The sequence below is a fragment of the Mycteria americana genome, chromosome 13 (genome assembly GCF_035582795.1).
Source record: "Mycteria americana isolate JAX WOST 10 ecotype Jacksonville Zoo and Gardens chromosome 13, USCA_MyAme_1.0, whole genome shotgun sequence".
Classification (NCBI taxonomy): domain Eukaryota; kingdom Metazoa; phylum Chordata; class Aves; order Ciconiiformes; family Ciconiidae; genus Mycteria; species Mycteria americana.
In genome coordinates this window covers 13821702-13840353 of record NC_134377.1, presented here as the reverse complement: position 1 = coordinate 13840353, position 18652 = coordinate 13821702, and the positions used below count along the sequence as shown (strand labels likewise).

At 40.2% G+C, this 18652-nt stretch overlaps 1 protein-coding gene across 1 annotated transcript in view; it reads left to right on the top strand.

Moving 5' to 3' along the window:
• The window catches only part of TMEM132D (transmembrane protein 132D), a 277426-nt gene that overhangs the window by 105433 nt on the left and 153341 nt on the right, over positions 1 to 18652 (top strand). Inside the window, exon 3 of the mRNA XM_075515941.1 lies at positions 6950 to 7096. Within this exon, the coding sequence (XP_075372056.1) occupies positions 6950 to 7096 (147 nt within the window). The remainder of the gene's footprint in view (positions 1 to 6949; positions 7097 to 18652) is intronic.

Below are 18652 nucleotides of genomic sequence, written 5' to 3'. Positions count from 1 at the left end.
CTTAAAGTGTATAAATTTAGCATCACCCTAATGTTGTACATAAAATTAGAAGTGGAAATGCCGGGAACGCAAATTCCAACCAGTCCTCCTTGCGCTGTGGGGTGGTTAATTTGATCAGCTCTGCTTATATAAGAAATGTGTCTGGGTCAGCCTATAGAAATCAATAGGGAAAAAAGGCTTTTGCAAAAGGAAGTGACTGGGACACTTACGCTAAAAGTGTTTACTTTGATTCCTCTTTTGCTACAAGACCGACCCCCCCCCCCCCAGTAACACAAGTTCCAGCACTAGCTGAGGTGGAAGAAGTGGTGGCTTCCAGTACCAAGAAGCTCTAATCCATTGAGGACTTCTCAAACAGGTGGAGACTGCCCCAAATACGGATTTTCAGGGAGGAGACTGCCCCAAATACGGATTTTCAGGGAGACTGGAAAGACAAAGGGGCCTGCTGGTTTTTGCTGAATTACCTCGGTTTTTGCTTTCAGTAGGAAGCTTGGCTCCGTGCTTCACCCTCTTTTACTTTTGTTATGTCTGTTGTGCTCTCGAACTAACATACTTAATTCTCATTCCAGTGCTATTCATTAGTTTACCAGCTTTTCTGGCATTCACAAACTTCTCTTACCTGTGTTGGTTTTAATTTTGGTACTCCAAAATGAAAAAGAAGCCTGTCCTGAAGTAAAGGCAGAAAATTTGTTGCTGTTTTCCATTGCTATCTGATGTTTCAGTGCATTTTAATACGATTCTTTAAGCACAGAGAGCTGCAGATGCAGCGCATGCAGTGTGAGGCAAGAAATGAGTTACTGCTGCGTAAACATCCCAGCATTCCCAGGAGGAAAGCATAAGCTGCTTTTTTTCCCTTGGTTGTAGATCGCCTCTCCGAACCTGTTGCGAGTAACCAAAACCAAAAAAAATTGGCAATAGTCTGAGGGATGATGGTCAGCAGTAACACGTATTCCTCTTTTTATGCTTGAAAAGAGAATAGAACTGGTCTTGGGATTGCTTAGTAGGATCAAGTCTCGGGAAGGGGAGGAGGCTGTTTGCAGGAGGTGAAACGTCAGGATGCAAATGTCAGAATGAAGTGTTCTGATATCAAAATGATCTTATTTGTGCAATGTGCAGCAACAGAATGACCTCAGATACTGTAGAGGATGACTGCATTTAGTGTACTCAGTGTTAGCTTTTGAGACAGTGATCATTCTGCTCTTACTGACTCGCCAGCAAGAGACAGCTACCTGGGAATTGTTTGAATAGTTCCCCAGCTTAGTCATGCCAAATTGCTGCCTAGATTTTAGATCCCATAGTAGCATCTGGTCCCATACCACCTGATTCTCAAGCTATGACATTTAACTCTGGTCTTTAGAAAGAGCCCGATGAGGCCTGTCAGCCCATGGTTAGTCTGGAGGATGGCTGGTTTAGCTCTTCAGCCTCGTCAAAGCTAGCATCAGTGGAGCCCCAGGAAATACAAACTGGATGTTTCCAACTCCAGCAGCTGTAATTTGTTATGGGATCAGAGGTGATGTCACTGGAAAGAGCTTGCGTAAAGAGCAACCTGTGGTATAGCCATCAGCAAAAATGGGCGCTGGGCAATGACGCATATTGGGTATTTACAGGTTAGGACCGTGAATACTTCCAGGGTTTTTTACAGGGGGTATTTTGCTGCTGTCTTAGGTCAGTGCATCAGACTTCCCAGTGGGTGGAAATGGACCCAATTTCTTTGTCTTATGACATGAAGAGCTATGGTCAGGTCCGTCTCCACTTACGTTTTGCTTGTCTTTGGTTTCAAATGGACTGGTGGGAGACAAGCCTCTCTCACGCCTGTTACTGTCGTCACAGTCCAAAGGTGGTGAATATTGGCAAAGACTGCCAGCCCGTACAGCTGAACACTGCTTTGGTCTCTCTCCGTTGCTGGGTTAAGATTAGGCTCTGTGCAGGAAAAAGTACTACAGATAAACAGAAATAGAACCCCCCTCAAGTTATTTCTGAAGTGCTTTGGGGAGGTACAGTGACAAGGCAAATTCGGAGCCCACTGCGACATCTGTTAGGTGCCTAGAAGCTCTCAAAAATGTACCCTTCTGCACACAATTTATCTGCCACCTTCTAGTTGCCACTGGTAACAAGATGATAACCAGTGGTAGCACCTGTGTTAACAGCCTCCCTTTTCTTTTTATTCCTTTGATGTTGAAAGTAGCTCACTTTCTTGGAAGGAGCATGAAAGGTTCCCACAGATCTTTGCCCCGAGCGCTCGCAGTAATAGAAAACTAGATTCAATGTCATGGGTCTAAAACATCTTTTTTTAGAGCTGTTTAGGGGTTAGGTTCCCTGTTTATTTGCACTTTGTTTTGGAACGGAGGGATGTGTGATATTTGTATGCTGCACGGGGGACATTGTCAGGAGTAAAATGTGGAGAGGGCAGTCCTGCCTGTGGCAGGATATCCGCAGCTTCTGCGCGCTCCTCGTCTTTGATCTCTTGCACGTCTTGAGGGTGAATCTGCGTGTGTGCCTGCTCTCTCCGGCTCCCTTTCCCTTCCCTGTGGTGCTTCAAACCAGAGGCTTTGTTGAGGCTGTACCGTGGCACTTAGCAGCACACGTGCTGTACCGCTGTTATTTTTCACTAGCCAGCTGTTCCACTTGATACAACACTTAAGTAACAATTTCACAGCCATTACCAGCCTGCAGTAATGACAGGGGCTGAAAGCTAAGCGCTAACTGGTTGTAAACTGCAAAAACCGGGAGATGCTAAAACAGTCGCTCTGATAAATGAGAAAGGACATTGCCTGCATTTTAATTGGTCGGATTGAGGCCTCTTATCACTAGAGTAAACATGGTGTTTAGTGAGTCATGAGATAGAATTGGGAATCGCTATCTTTATGAACTTAGGAAACGTATTTCCTTTATCTCAGGTGTGATGTATTGATTCTGGGAGTTCCTTCTATGGGTTTTTTTTTTTCTTTCTCTCTTCCCTTGATTTGTACCCTGTCAGCACTGACGGCTTTTCAGAGATTGAGGACTCCCAAGGGCTTTGTTTGCCATGGTTGATTTGGTGCAAGGGGTGAGCTACTTATGAGTCCCAGTAACTAACGTGCTGCGCTGTGAGCAGTGATCCAGAGGTAAATAACTGCCTGTAGAAACACCTATGGAAGTGTTTAGTTGGATAGGTTCCTTGTTCGGTTAAAAAAACCAAAACCAAACCCAACCAACCAAAAAATCCCCACCAAACAAAACCAACCAAAACCAACCACAACTGAAATGTTTAATAAGTCTTTTCTTTTCTCTTCTTTTCCACAGTAGAATCTGGCCCAATACAAAGTGATGGGCACAGAATACTCAAACAACTTTACTTTCTGCTGCCCAGCCACAGTGTTTTAAGCAAACATACAATCTGTTGTACTTAGACTGCTAGCTGTGAGCAAATATCTGAAAAAGCTTTGTCAGATGCCTTTTTCTGTATTGCAGTAGAGAAGTCTTAGTAGGCTGAACTGTGGCTGAACCAAGAGGCTGTCTCATGAGCACTCTCAAGAGCAGCTGAAGGGTTGAAGACCCAGCTTGCCCTGTGACAGCCAGACAATTCAATAAAGATTTGCAAGAAAGTAATTGAGCCCTGGCAGCAGTCATAGTGTTTTCACCTCAGGTATCTTCAGTTTTATCTGTTGACAAATAAAATACCTTCAATTATTAACCCTGTTTCATCCAGGTCATTCTTCGGTAATCGCAAAGTGCTACTGCCATTGTAAATTGGGTGACTAGAATTCTGCAGTTCCTCAACAGTGGCAAACACAGCATCGAGACATACTAGAGGAAAAAGCATTTCCTGGGATCATGGAACTGAAGCTTTTGTGCTAATTATAGAAGTATATTTAACTGATTCTTCAAAAAGAGTTCCTAACCTCTAATTCTGTAGAAAACAACAATCTTGTTTGTTAATTTTCAGTAAAATCAGGAGTTTGGGGCTTTTAATAGATTACTAAGTTAGACCTTATAAAAAGCTCTCCTAGGAAATCCTGGTCCATAGACGGCAATTACCCCAAGGAGTGTACGCAAGGATCTGCGTTTGTTTTGAAACATTAGGAATCAGTGCAGGATGGCAGTTTATCCTTGGATAAAGTGAATGTCGAGGATAAACAAACTCAGCTTGTCTTTACTGGTTTTGTGTCCGTTTTTCTGGTTTGTCTCATCACTCTGGCATTTAAAAGAATCCAGAGAGGAAAATAAGAGGGTGGTATCTATTATGTGTCTGTGTTTGTACACTTATTTTAATGTGGGTTTTAATGCTTTTTAAAATATAAGTGAGAAATTTCCTCGATTTTCAGTGCGTGTCTGTTTACTTAGCAGTACTGAGACCCTGCACAGCTTTCTTGATTGCAGTAAAGCAATTGAATATGTGCCAGCAGAGCAAGGTAGAATATGCTATGCTCTAAGGCTGCTTTTTTCCTGATTCCCCACCAGCTTTGTTAATAAAGCATATAAAAACATAGCTGTTGTATAGTCAATATCATCTGTTGTGTGTTTTTAAGTAGCAATTGTAACATAGTAATTGCTCTTAACCTCCAGTCATGGGAATATGGTTGCTTTTATGTAAGGCTACTGTCCGTCTGGGTTTCCAGGACATGTACCATTTTTTGCCCACCCCCACCGCCCCAAATGTTGTCCAGCAGAATTCACGAGCTTAATATCGTTGTCCAGGACTTCCAAATGTCTCACAACAGGATCGGTGTTCCTGCACGAGTCCCAGGGAGGCTCCATGACATGTCGAAACCTTAGCCATACTCATCGGCATGTGCAGACTGGGGGCAGCAATTGGTCACTGATCGAATGTACTGTGTGCCGCACCGGTGGTCTGCTGTACCTACACGGCAAACCCGAGGGGCCAGCCTTACGGCACAAGCTCCAGGTATACGTGGCTTTGTGGAATGAAACCAGCCACTCACTTGCACCTCGCAAGCAGTCTCTGGCTGGGAGGGATTCTGTTACTGTCCCGTGCTAGAGCTGAGCACGGTGGGTTGGCTCCATCGAGACAGTTGCCTTTTCAAATACGTAAGCTGAGCTAGGTGGCCCAAATCCCACACCGGCACCTTCTCATCAGCTGTGATCAACTACTGGAGAGACAGCTAGCACATTAGAGAGCTAGAAGGGTGGGTATGAGTTTCTTAATCATAGCCAGCTTAACTTGGAAAGATCTGAACCACCCTCACTTCCCTGTGAAGTGGGAATCGTTTTTCTCTCGTTGGTCTTAGTTGACACCCAGCAGTTTTCCTTTCTTGAGGTGGAACAGAAAGGCAGGACCAGATGCTGGTCACTAGGAATAGCTAAAGACATACGCTGAAAAATGTTTCATCCAGATTGTCTGGCCTTTCTGTGTCTCCCTCTCTTTCTCTAAGATGCCAGGAATGCAGTTTAATTTCCACTTTTCTTTGACCATTGATCTCTTGTCCTGAGGGATGTTTGTGGTCTAGGAGCAGTAACTGCACCTGCTTAAAATACATTTTGTGAAATTAGCATAGAAGAACTTGAGCACAAATTGGAAGCCTTCATGTACTAATTCCTTCAGGTGTGCTAAGGAAATTACAGCCACTGCTATTGAGTTAGTGGTAGAAGAAATGCGATATAACTCTTTTTGTCCAAGACAGTTGAAGGAATCCTTTGGCTTTTTGTTCTGAAAACATCTGTGTGGATGTTGTCCTTCAAAGATTTCACTAGTAATTTCATGCGGAGGCAGAGTTGATAGTGCTTGTTTTACTGATATTAGCGTCTCTGCATGGCAGCAGCTGTTTATACAAAAAATCACATACCTTTTTGTGTTTTTGCCCAGAATTGAGAACTTGCCATAACGCTGAATGGATTTTGTGTATAAGATTTTAAGCAAATATAATTAAACTGTCATTTCCTGACAGCTCATATATGAGGCTGTTTGACCACAATGGACTTTTTGTTTTTGTAAACACATTCGGAACCCAAAAGTTAACAACACCAGAAACTCCTAATTCAGTAAATTGGCCAACATTATATAGCTGTGGACTAATTCAGTAGTGCCTTAAGATACATATTTAGATATTTACTTAAAGAAAGGGGGAGAGAGAATTAGGGATTATACCCCCTGCTAAGAGGAAGTAAAACAGATATTTAAAAAAATATATATATTGTTCCTTTTCTCCACTGGTTATTCAAAACCAGAAATATTGTGCTAACGCATGAGAACCAGAACGTACTTCTCGGTAGGAGCCAGGCCAGTTGTCGTGACTAACATTTTTGTCATACAGCTTTTCCTATTGTTTAACCTCATACATAGAAAAACAGACTTCCCAAGAAACCACTCACTATCGGAAAAATAAGAATATTTCTAAGTATTTTTAGGATTAGAGCTGATAGAACAGTTAAAGCCAACAGTATTAAAAGAAAATGAAGAAATATTGTGGACTCAGAAAGATGATGAAAATTGGAGCAAAGATGAAATGTCATCTTTGAGTAATCGGGGGGGGGGGGGGGGGGAGAAAAGGTGGATTTTGCTCGTAATATGAGACCTGGCAACGGTTCTCAGCGCCTCACTCCAGATATAAGCCACAGCAGCACTGACTTCTTTTGGGGCCAAAAATGATACTTTTCTCTCCAATACAATAACTTCTAGTCAAGAGAGAGCCTTAAACACGCTCAGTGATGCCCACAGTGTGGATAATGGAAGAGCAGGAGTGAGAACTGTGCTCCAGAACGTATCTACTCTGCAATTTAGCTATGACTAAAGCTGTAATTACCATCAGTTCAGTAAGATTTCTATCTTGGTATCATTTCTTCAAAATATGGAATTCTTAATTAATTCTCTCATCTCTTTTCCTTGTAATACTGTTGAACTCTAATGAGTGGTAGCATTTTCTGTGGGGCAGTAATGAGAAAATAATGAAGCAATAAGTAACAGATCGAGCTGACGTTTTGTATAATTGGTGACATATCCTCTTGTCCCTCCTAGGGCAAAGGTGAAGAAAGGTGTGAACGTTTTCAGTGTAAGAGCCAGCAGCCCATACTTATGGGACATCAGAGAGAGCATGGATTATACCGGGAAATACGCACCAGCTGTTATTGTTTGCCAGAGGAAATCTGCTGCCTCTGAAAACAGGTAGGTCATTTCCAGCAGTCTATCTTTTAATAACTAACGGTTGTTTTTCCTTTTCAAAGCATTTTGCTGTGATTTTAATAAGTTTTATTATAGTGCACGATGAAAATGCTTTTGGAAAAGCTATGGCTGTCTTTATTTTGTAGTGCATTGCTAATTCTCCCACGTACACTTTGAACAAAATGTTATTTAATTCTAATACTCAAAGGAAGTTAAAACTAGCAGGAAATATTGCTTTCACAGAGTATTTAGAAGAACGTGTTTCATATCTTAGAATTCGGTTGTGACTAGTTTAATATCTTCAAATTATTTGCTGCCAGGCATTATAGCAGGGGGTAATTATAGGGCTCTTTGTGGTGGGGTTTTTTGGTTTGATTTTTTTATTTTTGCTTGGGGGTTTTTTGGTGGGTTGGGTTTTGGTTTGGGGTGGTTTTGTTGGGATTTTTGGGTTTGTTTGGTGGTTGGTTTTTTTGTTTGTTTGTTTGTGGTTTGGGGTTTTTTTTGGTTTTTTGTTTTGTTTTGTTTGTTTTTTTTTTTGTTTAAATCCAGGGGAAACGAAAACGTACTTCTGGTATCAAACCCACGTTTTTGTTGGTGAGATTTATATGAATTTTTAATCTGCAGAAGGGAATAGATTTTCCATTTTCCATTCTCATTGTGCAACAACTTAGATGGAACACTGACCTGTCTCAAACAGCCTTCATCTGGCAGGTGGATGTTCCTCTTCTAATTACAACTGATTGCTTTAATGAATACATTTTTATATCATTTACTTGCTTCTTGTTCATTGTTTCTGGAACTGTATGTCAAGTGCATATTTATAAGGCTCTGGCTGCCTGCGTATGTATTGTTTGGCATTGCTGTTAGAAAACTTGCCATATAACGTGGAAGTTCGGTGCTGTGATTTAATTCTGAAATTTTACAAAATCTTGTAGACTTTGGGGATTCATTACGTGGTTTAGAATTTTTAAATAAATACCCTCTGAGCCTAATAACTAGGAAGTTTCATGCCTTTGTAATCTGGATATATGAAAAAAAAGAGGAAGGGAAGAATTTCCCTTCATAATCATGACATAAATCACTTTCTCCTTATTATAACTTGGATTCTACAGTTTCTCTGCTACAGTATGCTGAATTTTATCATCTAAACCATATATTGTCTCATACCTGATGGGATTTTATTGGTCAAAGCAGCAATGTGTATGTATGCCAAGGTCAGAACTTCCTACTGTCTAGCACAATCTGTCAGACAGATTCTTTAAAATCCCAGTTCAAAGCTATGTGAAGACACTGTGAATGTTTTCATTGACTGAAATGGGCACTGGATCAGAATCAAAGATTATTTCAATGATGAGTTTTCCATCACACTTTATCCTGTTGAATCCATACAGTGCATTTGCCTGATTTCTCTTCCTCATCAGGAAAATATAATGCAACCTCATGGGTGAACTGAAGCTTGGCAACTTATTTCTCTTCACTATTCATCATTCAGTGGCAGGCCTTCAAAATGACCCCATGTACACAAAAAAAAATTAAATTATGTCACCTTTCATGCAGGGGTTGTGGATTCTGTGTACTTTCACATGCTGAGTATAAGCATTGCTTCATGTTTATTAAAAGAAATGTAAGCTCATTAGATTTTACTGGAAAGAAAATCAAGTGAAGACAAGGTATATAGAATAGAATCACAGAATCACAAAGGTTGGAAAAAACCACTAAGATGATCTAGTCCAACTGTCACCCCAACACCCCATGCCTACTAAACTGTGTCCTGAAGTGCCACGTCTACACGTTTTTTGAACTCCTCCAGGGATGGTGACTCCACCACCTCTTTGAGCAGCCTGTTCCAATGCTTGACCACCCTTTCAGTAAAGAAATTTTTCCTGAGATCCAATCTAAACCTCTCCTGACACAACTTGAGGCCATTTCCTCTCGTCCTATCACTTGTTACCTGGGAGAAGAGACCGACCCCACCTCTCCACACCCTCCTTTCAGGTAGTTGTAGAGAGTGATGAGGTCTCCCCTCAGCCTCCTTTTCTCCAGGCTGAACAACCCCAGGTCCCTCAGCCGCTCCCCATCAGCCTTGTGCTCCAGACCCTTCCCCAGCTTCGTTGCCCTTCTCTGGACACGCTCCAGCCCCTCAATGTCTCTCTGGGAGTGAGGGGCCCAACACTGAACACAGCATTCGAGGTGCGGCCTCACCAGTGCCCAGTACAGGGGCATGATCACTGCCCTAGTCCTGCTGGCCACGCTATTTCTGATAGAAGCCACGATGCTGTTGGCTTACCTGGGCACACTGCTGGCTCATATTGAGCCGGCTGTCAACCAACACCCCCAGGTCCTTTTCTGGCAGGCAGCTTTCCAGCCACTCTTCCCCACGCCTGTAGCGTTGCATGGGGTTGCTGTGGCCCAAGTGCAGGACCTGACACTTGGCCTTGTTGAACCTCACACAATTGACCTTGGCCCATCGATCCAGCCTGTCCAGGTCCCTCTGCAGAGCCTGCCTACCCTCCAGCAGATCAACACTCCTCCCCCCTCCCCATTTGACATCATCTGCAAACTTACCGAGGTTATATGCGTAACTCTCGTATAACTTCTGGTTTGACTTATTCCATCTGAGTTCCCAGTTGAAATTTTGTGGTTTTCTCACTTTTGAGAACTGCTTCCTCATTATTTGTAAACAAATGTAAAATATTTGCAATGCATTATTCAGTATGTTGTTTTCCTCATTAAATTTAGTCATATCTGTTTTGCTATTCATTTTAAGAAGTAAGATCAAGCATTATATGGGGAAAGAGAGTGTGCTCAATATGTTTTGGGAAAAAGTTTTTTCCTTATCTAGACATGTTTGATGTCACTAAATATGGATAACAGCTAAATACTGATGTCTCTTACCAAATTGTTTGCCTCCGTAGTTCATTTAGAAATTTGACAAACTCTGCATATTGTTTAATTACTTTTAAAAATCAGAGATCCGATCACATGAATGCAAAGGTGGCAATGTTAATTAACTAAAGATTCAATACCTTTGTGTTTCTGATAGTTTTACATGGATCAGAAAATAGTGTTAATAAAGCTAACTTACTGTAACAGGTGTAATTTCACGGATTAAGGAGGCACTTGTGCAAGTGGCAAACTTAACCAGGATGCCTGAGCATTTCTTTATCAAAGTTTGAAATATATCAGTCATTTTATTTGGAGAGGTTTTGGCACCAAAAGCTTATCGTAACAGGATTAACATATAAATATTATCACAGCCAGCAGGGTGTTTTAGAATGAATATTAACAGCAAATATTATGAGTCTGTATGAGAATAACTAATTAAGCCCATCTGTCAAATATGATTTGAAGTTCTCCGTGCCTTGCTTATTATGGGCTTGTGACAGTGTTCCAGATTAATGGTGAAGCAATTATAAAGTTCTCCCCTATTCTTCTGATTTCATTCTCGGGCAATAATAATTTTGTAACACTCTAAATCCTGACCCATGAGATTATTAGATGGGCTTACTACTCGTAGCATCTGTATAGCACTTCTGTTCTTCTTTGTGAAGTGTCTGTCTTCCATCCCTCTATTGCCATGTAGATGACCAAAAAACCAAACAGAAAGTGGTGTGATGGGAATTAACCTGTGGCTCAGAAATATTACTTGGGAAACACTTAAACACTGATTGAATCGGGGAGGTACATCCTAATATGTGCCATCCTTTCCTTATTTCCTTTGGAAGCTGGCTGATCTTTCTTTTTCTTAATTCCTCATGTAATGAGGTAAATAGAATAGAATAGAAAGATGAGACAAAAGGAGTACTGCATTTTCAGAATGTTTTCTTGGGTTAGTGCCGTTTCTCATTGTACCTGAAACTGGGCATCTCTGCTGTGCTAGTGATGATTGAGAAGAAGAATGGCCAAAAGTGGAAGATGTGGATTCCTGTGTGTTCTCCTGTGTTTCCCGTTGGACTGGAAGCATGCCAGGTGGGATGGGTTTGGAAAATTTATTGAGGTGGCTAAAGATGCATATTTATTGGATTTTCCTAGTTTGCAAAACATGATTGATAGCACTTTCCTGTATCCATAGCTGCTGTGGAGACATTGAGCAAGATGTTCTGATATGATACTAATGGGTGTCATGATCCTCTTAAAATACTTTATTCACGTTTATATTTTTGGTTACAAATGTTTGTTATTCCATTGGAGAATATGTTATTGTTCTCTGTGCTTATGGCAGGAATGAGGCCATTGATCCAAGCAAGTGCAAAATAATTATAGACAAAGCTTGGCCGTCTCTCAGTAGAACCTTAATGTCTGGATATGACCATTTACTGCCTTATCTCCAAACGTATTTGAACTGTACCGTGGATAAGCTTTGTTCAGCAATTTCCTTTTCCTTATACTTATTGCTGGAAATGTTACAAAGATAGCATTTCTTTTGATACTTTTCTGCTTGCACTTTTGGGTTGCAGTTCTCTAGTATTGAAGGAGTTATTGGCTTACACTGCCTGGAACCAGATGCTGGTCCTGCTACTAGTAGAGAAACTTATTTTCATTTTGAACTACGAGTGACTGAATCAGTCTGTGATCATATTGACACAGGAAGAGACGATGACAGTATATTCTGGGCTATATCCCTCATTTGTTCCTGCATGTCTCAATTTTTCATGATACCATATTTCAATGCTTAATTTTCTTAACGCTTTTATAATACAAGAAATTAACTTGATATTAGATAATAACAGGGGACAGGAAAATGTATGGCAGCATTGCCTTTGGTTTTCTTACACAGTGCTTTCTTTTTATTACATTTATACCATTATCCTTAGTGCCTTATATTTCTCATTTTCAAATCTAGTTATTTAACATTTAGTTTTCATGTTGTAAAGCAGTGAGCTATTGCCTCATTCGCTTACTTGTTGCATCTGCCAGTACATTTGATAGACTCTCAAGAGTCCTATAATCCTAAAATGCTTCTGAAGCAGCAAAAGCAACAAATTTGACGTAAATAACAGCCTAATAGCCACAATAATTACATTATGTCTCTTGCTGGTGTTCATCAAAATGCTTCATAAAAATAGTTTTATGTTTTAGATCACCATTAATGTTTTTTTTTTTCCTTGCTATTCATGTGCTCACATGACTTTATCAACTAGAGGTATATTATTGCTTGGGAAGAAAATTTTCTACTCAATTGGAATTACAGAAAAGATGCATGATGTAGCAAAAATAATTTCCAGTGTATTTGTCCCATCACGTCATGTGTGAATCACATGAGCTTCAGTTTATCCTGATGAAACAAAAGCAAGAAAAAGACTGTAGAAATCATATATGCTTTCAGATGGGATATATTCAAATATGATATTAAAAAAGCTGGACAGTGGGCAAAAGGTTGGGTTAGGCTGTATGTTTGGGTATTTTTATGGCAACCCAAGAGATTATTTGATTATTTTTTTTTCTTCAAGAGATAAAGCAATATGTGAATTCTGAGGCAAACAGATTTCTCATGTTCTTTTTTCAATACTATTTTTATTATCGGGGGGGGGCGTGAGGGAAAGGAGGTGGGAGATATCTTTTATGTGGTTCCAAAATTACTTTCTGAGAATAATTATTCAGCCCTAAAAAACTAGCTACTCACTCAGCATTGTTGATGCTGATATAATACATTAAGATATGTATTGTTGGGCAGATATGTTTGTTTGATTCTGAAATACCAGAGTTTAACTCCATTTATACTTCCGAGGCATATCGGTAATGATCAGCTATAAACATATTTATCCTGGGTAGCTTTAGAGTTTCATACTGTGTACCATTTGGGTTTTTCTTTTACCTTTCTGTGTTCTTTGAAACCTCTAGGCTTCTAAGAGTTTATATGTTGTGATGATGTGAAAGTACTAAACATCTCGCAAGTCAGGTTTACATTCTACTGTTATAAAGCAATTAGTCACAAAATTCTATTTCTCATTTCTCATTTTAAAACTTAAATGTGCCCTCTGAGAGAGAACCCTTTGAGATATTGAGGCAAAATAAATTTGTATGAACTAAGCCTCAGTGCATCATTCTTTTACGTGCTGACCCACTTTTTTCATTTTTTAAAAAAACTATTTTATTTATCAAGAAATGCAGAATCTCTCTTGAAATCATCCTACTCAATGCTAATATACTAGAAAAAAGGTTTATGGTTATCATCTTGAAGCAAATCAAAAGAAGAGAGATGAAATATTAACCAACAACTAATAGATAGAGGCATTATTACCCAACTTTTTCACCTGTTTGTTTGAGACTCATTCATTTAAAAACAAAAAGATTGCAGGAAAGCACTTCAAAGGCATGTAGATAGTCTTCTGGCATCTTAGAGGTGGACTCTGTTCCTATATCTCTGACGTTTACGTGAAGGAAATACCACAGGGCAATTCAGCTGTCATTACGAAGATGATGATTCCCTTTAATCTCAGCTGAATTTTAGGGTTCTCCTTAGAGAGGAAGGCTATTCCTGTGTTCTTTTGTTTGTGGGCATAGTGTTATTGGAAACGGGAAAAGTGACAATTAGTATTGAATTGCTGACACTGCCTTTTGAAGCAGTTAAAAAAAAAAAAAATAATTCCCTCATTCATGGATTATCCTTTTGAAATACTAATGTACAGTTATATAGCATTTACCATCTCGTAACGGCTCGGAAATGGTGATATTCAGAGCTACGTCATTGCTACCTGCATATCATCTTAAGGAAGGTGGTAAAGGTGAAGTACCCCTAAAATGTAACTTGACATGACTTAACAGTTCACAACAGGGCTGAATAGTCAGGAAAGTAAAGGAGATCATCCGTAGTGCCTGTACCTTTTTATACCACTATGGTATCCCTCCGTCACCTGTAGGATTTTTTGTGCTGAATGGGAGGAAGTCGGACACCACCTCTTTAGAAGGGTACATGATAAGCACAGAGATAGGATAAGGGCTTTTGTTCTACTTTGTGGTCAAGTGCAAAGAACAAAAATATGCCAAAAAGCTTTAGGGCAGAGGCAGGATTTACTGCAGTGCAGCTGATTGTTGCTTTATATGGTTTTAGCAATGCAGGCTGAAGAATATCCTTTAAAATAGCGCTTCATGTTTCTAGAATACGTTGATAAGTTGGCTGTTTTCTCCTGATCTTTACTGCTCCTGCCCTAGCTAAAAGTAACTGAAAAGGGTAATTGAAGCTTTAGTTACATAGCCACTTTGATCTGGTACGTATTGTACCCTTAGTTTCTAGAGGTTGCAGTGGGATCAAAAGGGATCAGGGACAGAGGGCCACCTTTTTCAGTAGCAACCCAGAGTCTGCAGATTTTCTAGGACTTGAAGTCTTGAAGCAGAGAGTTGGAGGAGAGTTGGGATCACTGTCACAGTTATGCCAGCTCACTATGCGCCCCAGGGAGAACTGGAGTTATCAACTGTCAGCTCTCATTGAATGTGTAGGAATAAAGATAAAAATTATGAGAAAATACAATGAACTGATAAAGGCATCCTGTTAATCTGAGAGGGTTTTGCACTAGGTCTACTTTGTCTTAGAATTTGTGGTCATTTTCTAGTGCATTATTATATTTGGCTCTGCTGTTGTGGCAGTCTATCCCAGGTGGAAAATAAATCCAATGAATAATTACAGACAGTAGTGACTGCAGACTGGTGTCTTAATGGCCTCACTGGTCACAGGCCAGTGGCCATTCACTGACTGTCCACCATCTTCAGCATAGATGCCTCATGCAACTCTTCTGTCCATTCCAGGCTGTCCACCACTGTATATCCAGAAACCCTGGGAAGAAATTCTGTATTCTCTACAATGTCACAGCAGAAGACAACCTGAGAAAGTGTTTCTTAATTTGAGTTGGACCAGTTCCATGTTTCACGTATGCTAGCATCAGGATGACCTCTCCCAACTCATTTCAGCTGTGACCCCAGGGTAGAGCTTTGAACAAAAGGAATTTTGGCTTCAGAAAGTGTTGCTTGTAAGGAGGGATGGATTTAATTTCCTGTCCTAGCTCATCTGAAAGCAAGGGTTTTTATCCCCTTTGTATTTTTTGATTAAATTTTATTGATTTTTATTTTACATATGAAAGTAATAATGGAAAGCAAGGATCCAATAAGTACTGCATATATGAGGTTCCCTAATGATACCAAAACTGAATCTATAACAGGTACTCAGTATTCCCTTGTTCATGAGCTTAGCTAGGAATTTGAGAAAAGGTGTGCTATCTTCATCAACAGTTACTGTGATAGCTCAAAAGGTTGAGGTTCGTTGAATGAACCTGAGAAGTCCTGGGAGAAATTCTGATGATTCCTGTGCTCACGTAACTAGAGACTATATTATAACGCTTACGTGGGAGAAAGCAGAGTTACGTTTTTGGCATTCAAGAAGTTCTCAAGACGCAAAGTGGTCTATGGTGTGCTGGTAATTAGGCTTGTTTTCTTTGATATATGGTACCTTCTATGAAATGAGGTTCTATAGCACAATGATCAGTGTGACTTTGCTAAAATGCCAGGAGTTGTCTAGAGGGAGTCTTCTGAAGATACTGTAATTGTTCAGATTAAACTATGTGCCTCTGTAAAATCTGCAAACAATAAATAATGTTAGGTGTTTAATCCCTTTTCATTGAGAGTTCTTGGCATGTGGAACTGGGAATCAAGTAATTTGAGGGAAACCGTCTAAGCCTAAGTAACTTGGTGGCAGAAGTCAGTCACAGGGAGGGCAGATCATTCACAGATACATAGGGGTGTTTTTGTCCTCTCTTCTCTCTTTCTCCTTGGGTGATAAGCAGGTGTGTTATGGGTATTTCTGCCATCTCCCTTGTAGAGGAGACGCCCTTCTTTCCGTATGGTGTTGAAGTAGCTAAAGGACATTTCTGATAGTCTGGATAACCTCACGCATATTTAGTGTCTTTATTTTTACCCTGGTGTTATCCAGTGCGATAAATATCATTTTAAACCTGAGGAGGAATGATTTCCCTTAAGAACCTTAAGGATTCATCATCACCATGCTTGCTCTGTGTGTGTGGTACTTAGTACTGTACTCCTTAAACCTTTAGCAGCCCCAAGGCTCAAAATAACAGTTCCAGTGGGACAAAAACAGTTTGCTACCTATTACAAAAGAGACAGCAAGTGACTAATCTCCTGTCTATTAAAAATCTAATATTAAATGTAAAAGCGTGTCTTGTGGAAGTATCTCTAATTGTGCTGTTGATTTTCTTTTTCCTTGGAGGAAATCTTGTAAAAAGTTATACTAATTACTGAGAGAGTTGGAAAATGAGTGGATGACTTAAAATGTGAGCTGAGGCTGAAAATAGGCCTGTTGCTGTTGAGGCATGGGGATTCCCATTTTTTGGATGAAAAAAGTCATTAAATCTAGCTATCACTTATAAGTCAACATACTGCAAAGTGTGGATCAGAAGGTTAACAGAATTATGTAATACAATCTAGCGTCTATATAAATCGTAAAACTCCTCCTAAGTAAATTCCAACTGCAAGTACAAAGCTGAAGTTCACTGGGCATTTGAGTTATTTTATGGCTCCAACTCTTAATGTATAGATTTACTGATGACATGAACAAGCTAGGATTGCAAATATTAAAGATCTATGGTGGTTTATATGAACTGATGATGCAGATGTAATTCATCCTCTAATTATTTCGCCTTGGTCACCTCTTGGCCTTTTAACCACCTCTAGTGCGGTAAGATAGGGCTGCTGCCCCAGCTTGATTGAGGCGCAGAGAGGACATGGGCTAAACTTTAAGGACAATTCTGACACTAATACAGGACATCACCTATCGGGGTTCATGCGCGTGCAGTGAAATGGGGTTACATAGCTAGGCTTAGGATGAGCTCCCTGTAAGCTGATACGCTGAGCAGGGAGCTGCACTGAGCTAATCGCTAAGGCAATGCAAAAGTCAGTGGTGCGTTGTTTTATGTCCCCCTGTAACGGCACAAGCCTTAATAACTTGCCCCAGGTCACGTGGGAAGTGTGACAGAGCCGGAGTTAAACCGGAGATCTTCTCCTCATGTGTCAGCTAGTCCCGTGAGAGTCAACTTGCACCAAAGGCTGCTTGCTTTCTTTCTAGTCAGGAAAAACCTTCTGTCCCAGGAGTTTATATAGAGTTCTCTGGAACTGGTAGCATGTCTTAGACCTCTTTTTGAAGAGTTTCTATTGACTTTCGTACCAATAGGAGAAATTAGGCTTTGTTAGGATAATAGGATGCCTTGTCTTTGTGGACATCATTGATTCCACCATACATACACACACACATATGTAAAAATCAGCAACAGGACAGAAAACTGAGGTGTAAGATTCCATAGGCAGAGCCGTCTGTGTGATCACTGGATATTTTGGGTTACGTGAAAGGAGTGTGTAATGTGATTCATTCCTCCTCCTGCATGGTAATCTGCAACAACAAGCAGTACTTCCACCTCTACCAACACGCTCCGTCTTCTGCAAATGCTTTCCAGCCTAAGGTGTAATCCGCAGTGTAACTTTTTAGTGTTATATAGAGCTGTTTTAATGTTCAATATGCTTCCACTTTGCACCCCTGTTAAAGTCCGAATCTGTCAATTTGAAATCCATCCTTATTGTGTAACTTTATGAATCATGGGTTTTATGTATGATAGTTTGACACAAAATTGAGCATAGGAATGCATAGAAAAGATGTTATATAAGAAGTTAGACAAAACTACATTTTAGAGTGTGTAGGAGTGGGGAACCAGGCTCTATCTTCTATGGCAAATAAGGGAGCCAGGAAGACTGGCTTGTTGCCTGATTCTTTGGAAAAGTACAGGAATCCTTACAGGGTACGTTTCCGTTCATTACTCGGGACCCCTGAGAGCTTTTCCATGCAAGAAGTATAAATATTATTTCATATTAGGTAGACTTTAAAATTTGAGTAACTGTCAGCTCTGCTGTTCTGCCTTTGATGCAAAACCAGCCTAGGCTGGTCGTGATGCAAAGTCGCAATCCCCTAGCAAATGTAACCATCTGATAAAGGGCCTGTCTACCGCTTACTCTGCACTCATGTTGACGATACAAAGATGATGAAAGGATCGGTTGGCTGTGATGTCTCTGTGGCTGAAATTCATTGTCAGGGTGGTAGTTGAGGGATTGCCTGCACTCATGTGCTAATATTATTCCTAGTTTCAGGGATTACCTGAAGCTAATATTCAAATGTGCAATTAGCTGAATGGATGACTACTACCTCCATCCTTTCTTGACATAATTTTTTCTCTGGCATGTTGCAAGAATGCATGCCTGCCTTTTCCTCAGCTTTAGCTGAAATACTTGTAGAATACCTTCAATGTTGACAAGATATTATCTTTTTTTAAAGTCTTTATTCACTGGAAGCTTTCCTAAACCCTAGTTTTGCGAACTTCAACATGGGGACTGCGGAACAGGATAGCTATTCAGTTTATTCTGCCTAAAGTGAGACTACATTACTTTCATCTTTTGTTTCTTACACTGCCTTTCTAAATCAACTGTAAAATAAATTCCAAAGCATCTGTTTCTGGTATTTATATAATTCCCATTTCAGCTATACCTTAATGCACCAGAGTCTCCATAGGT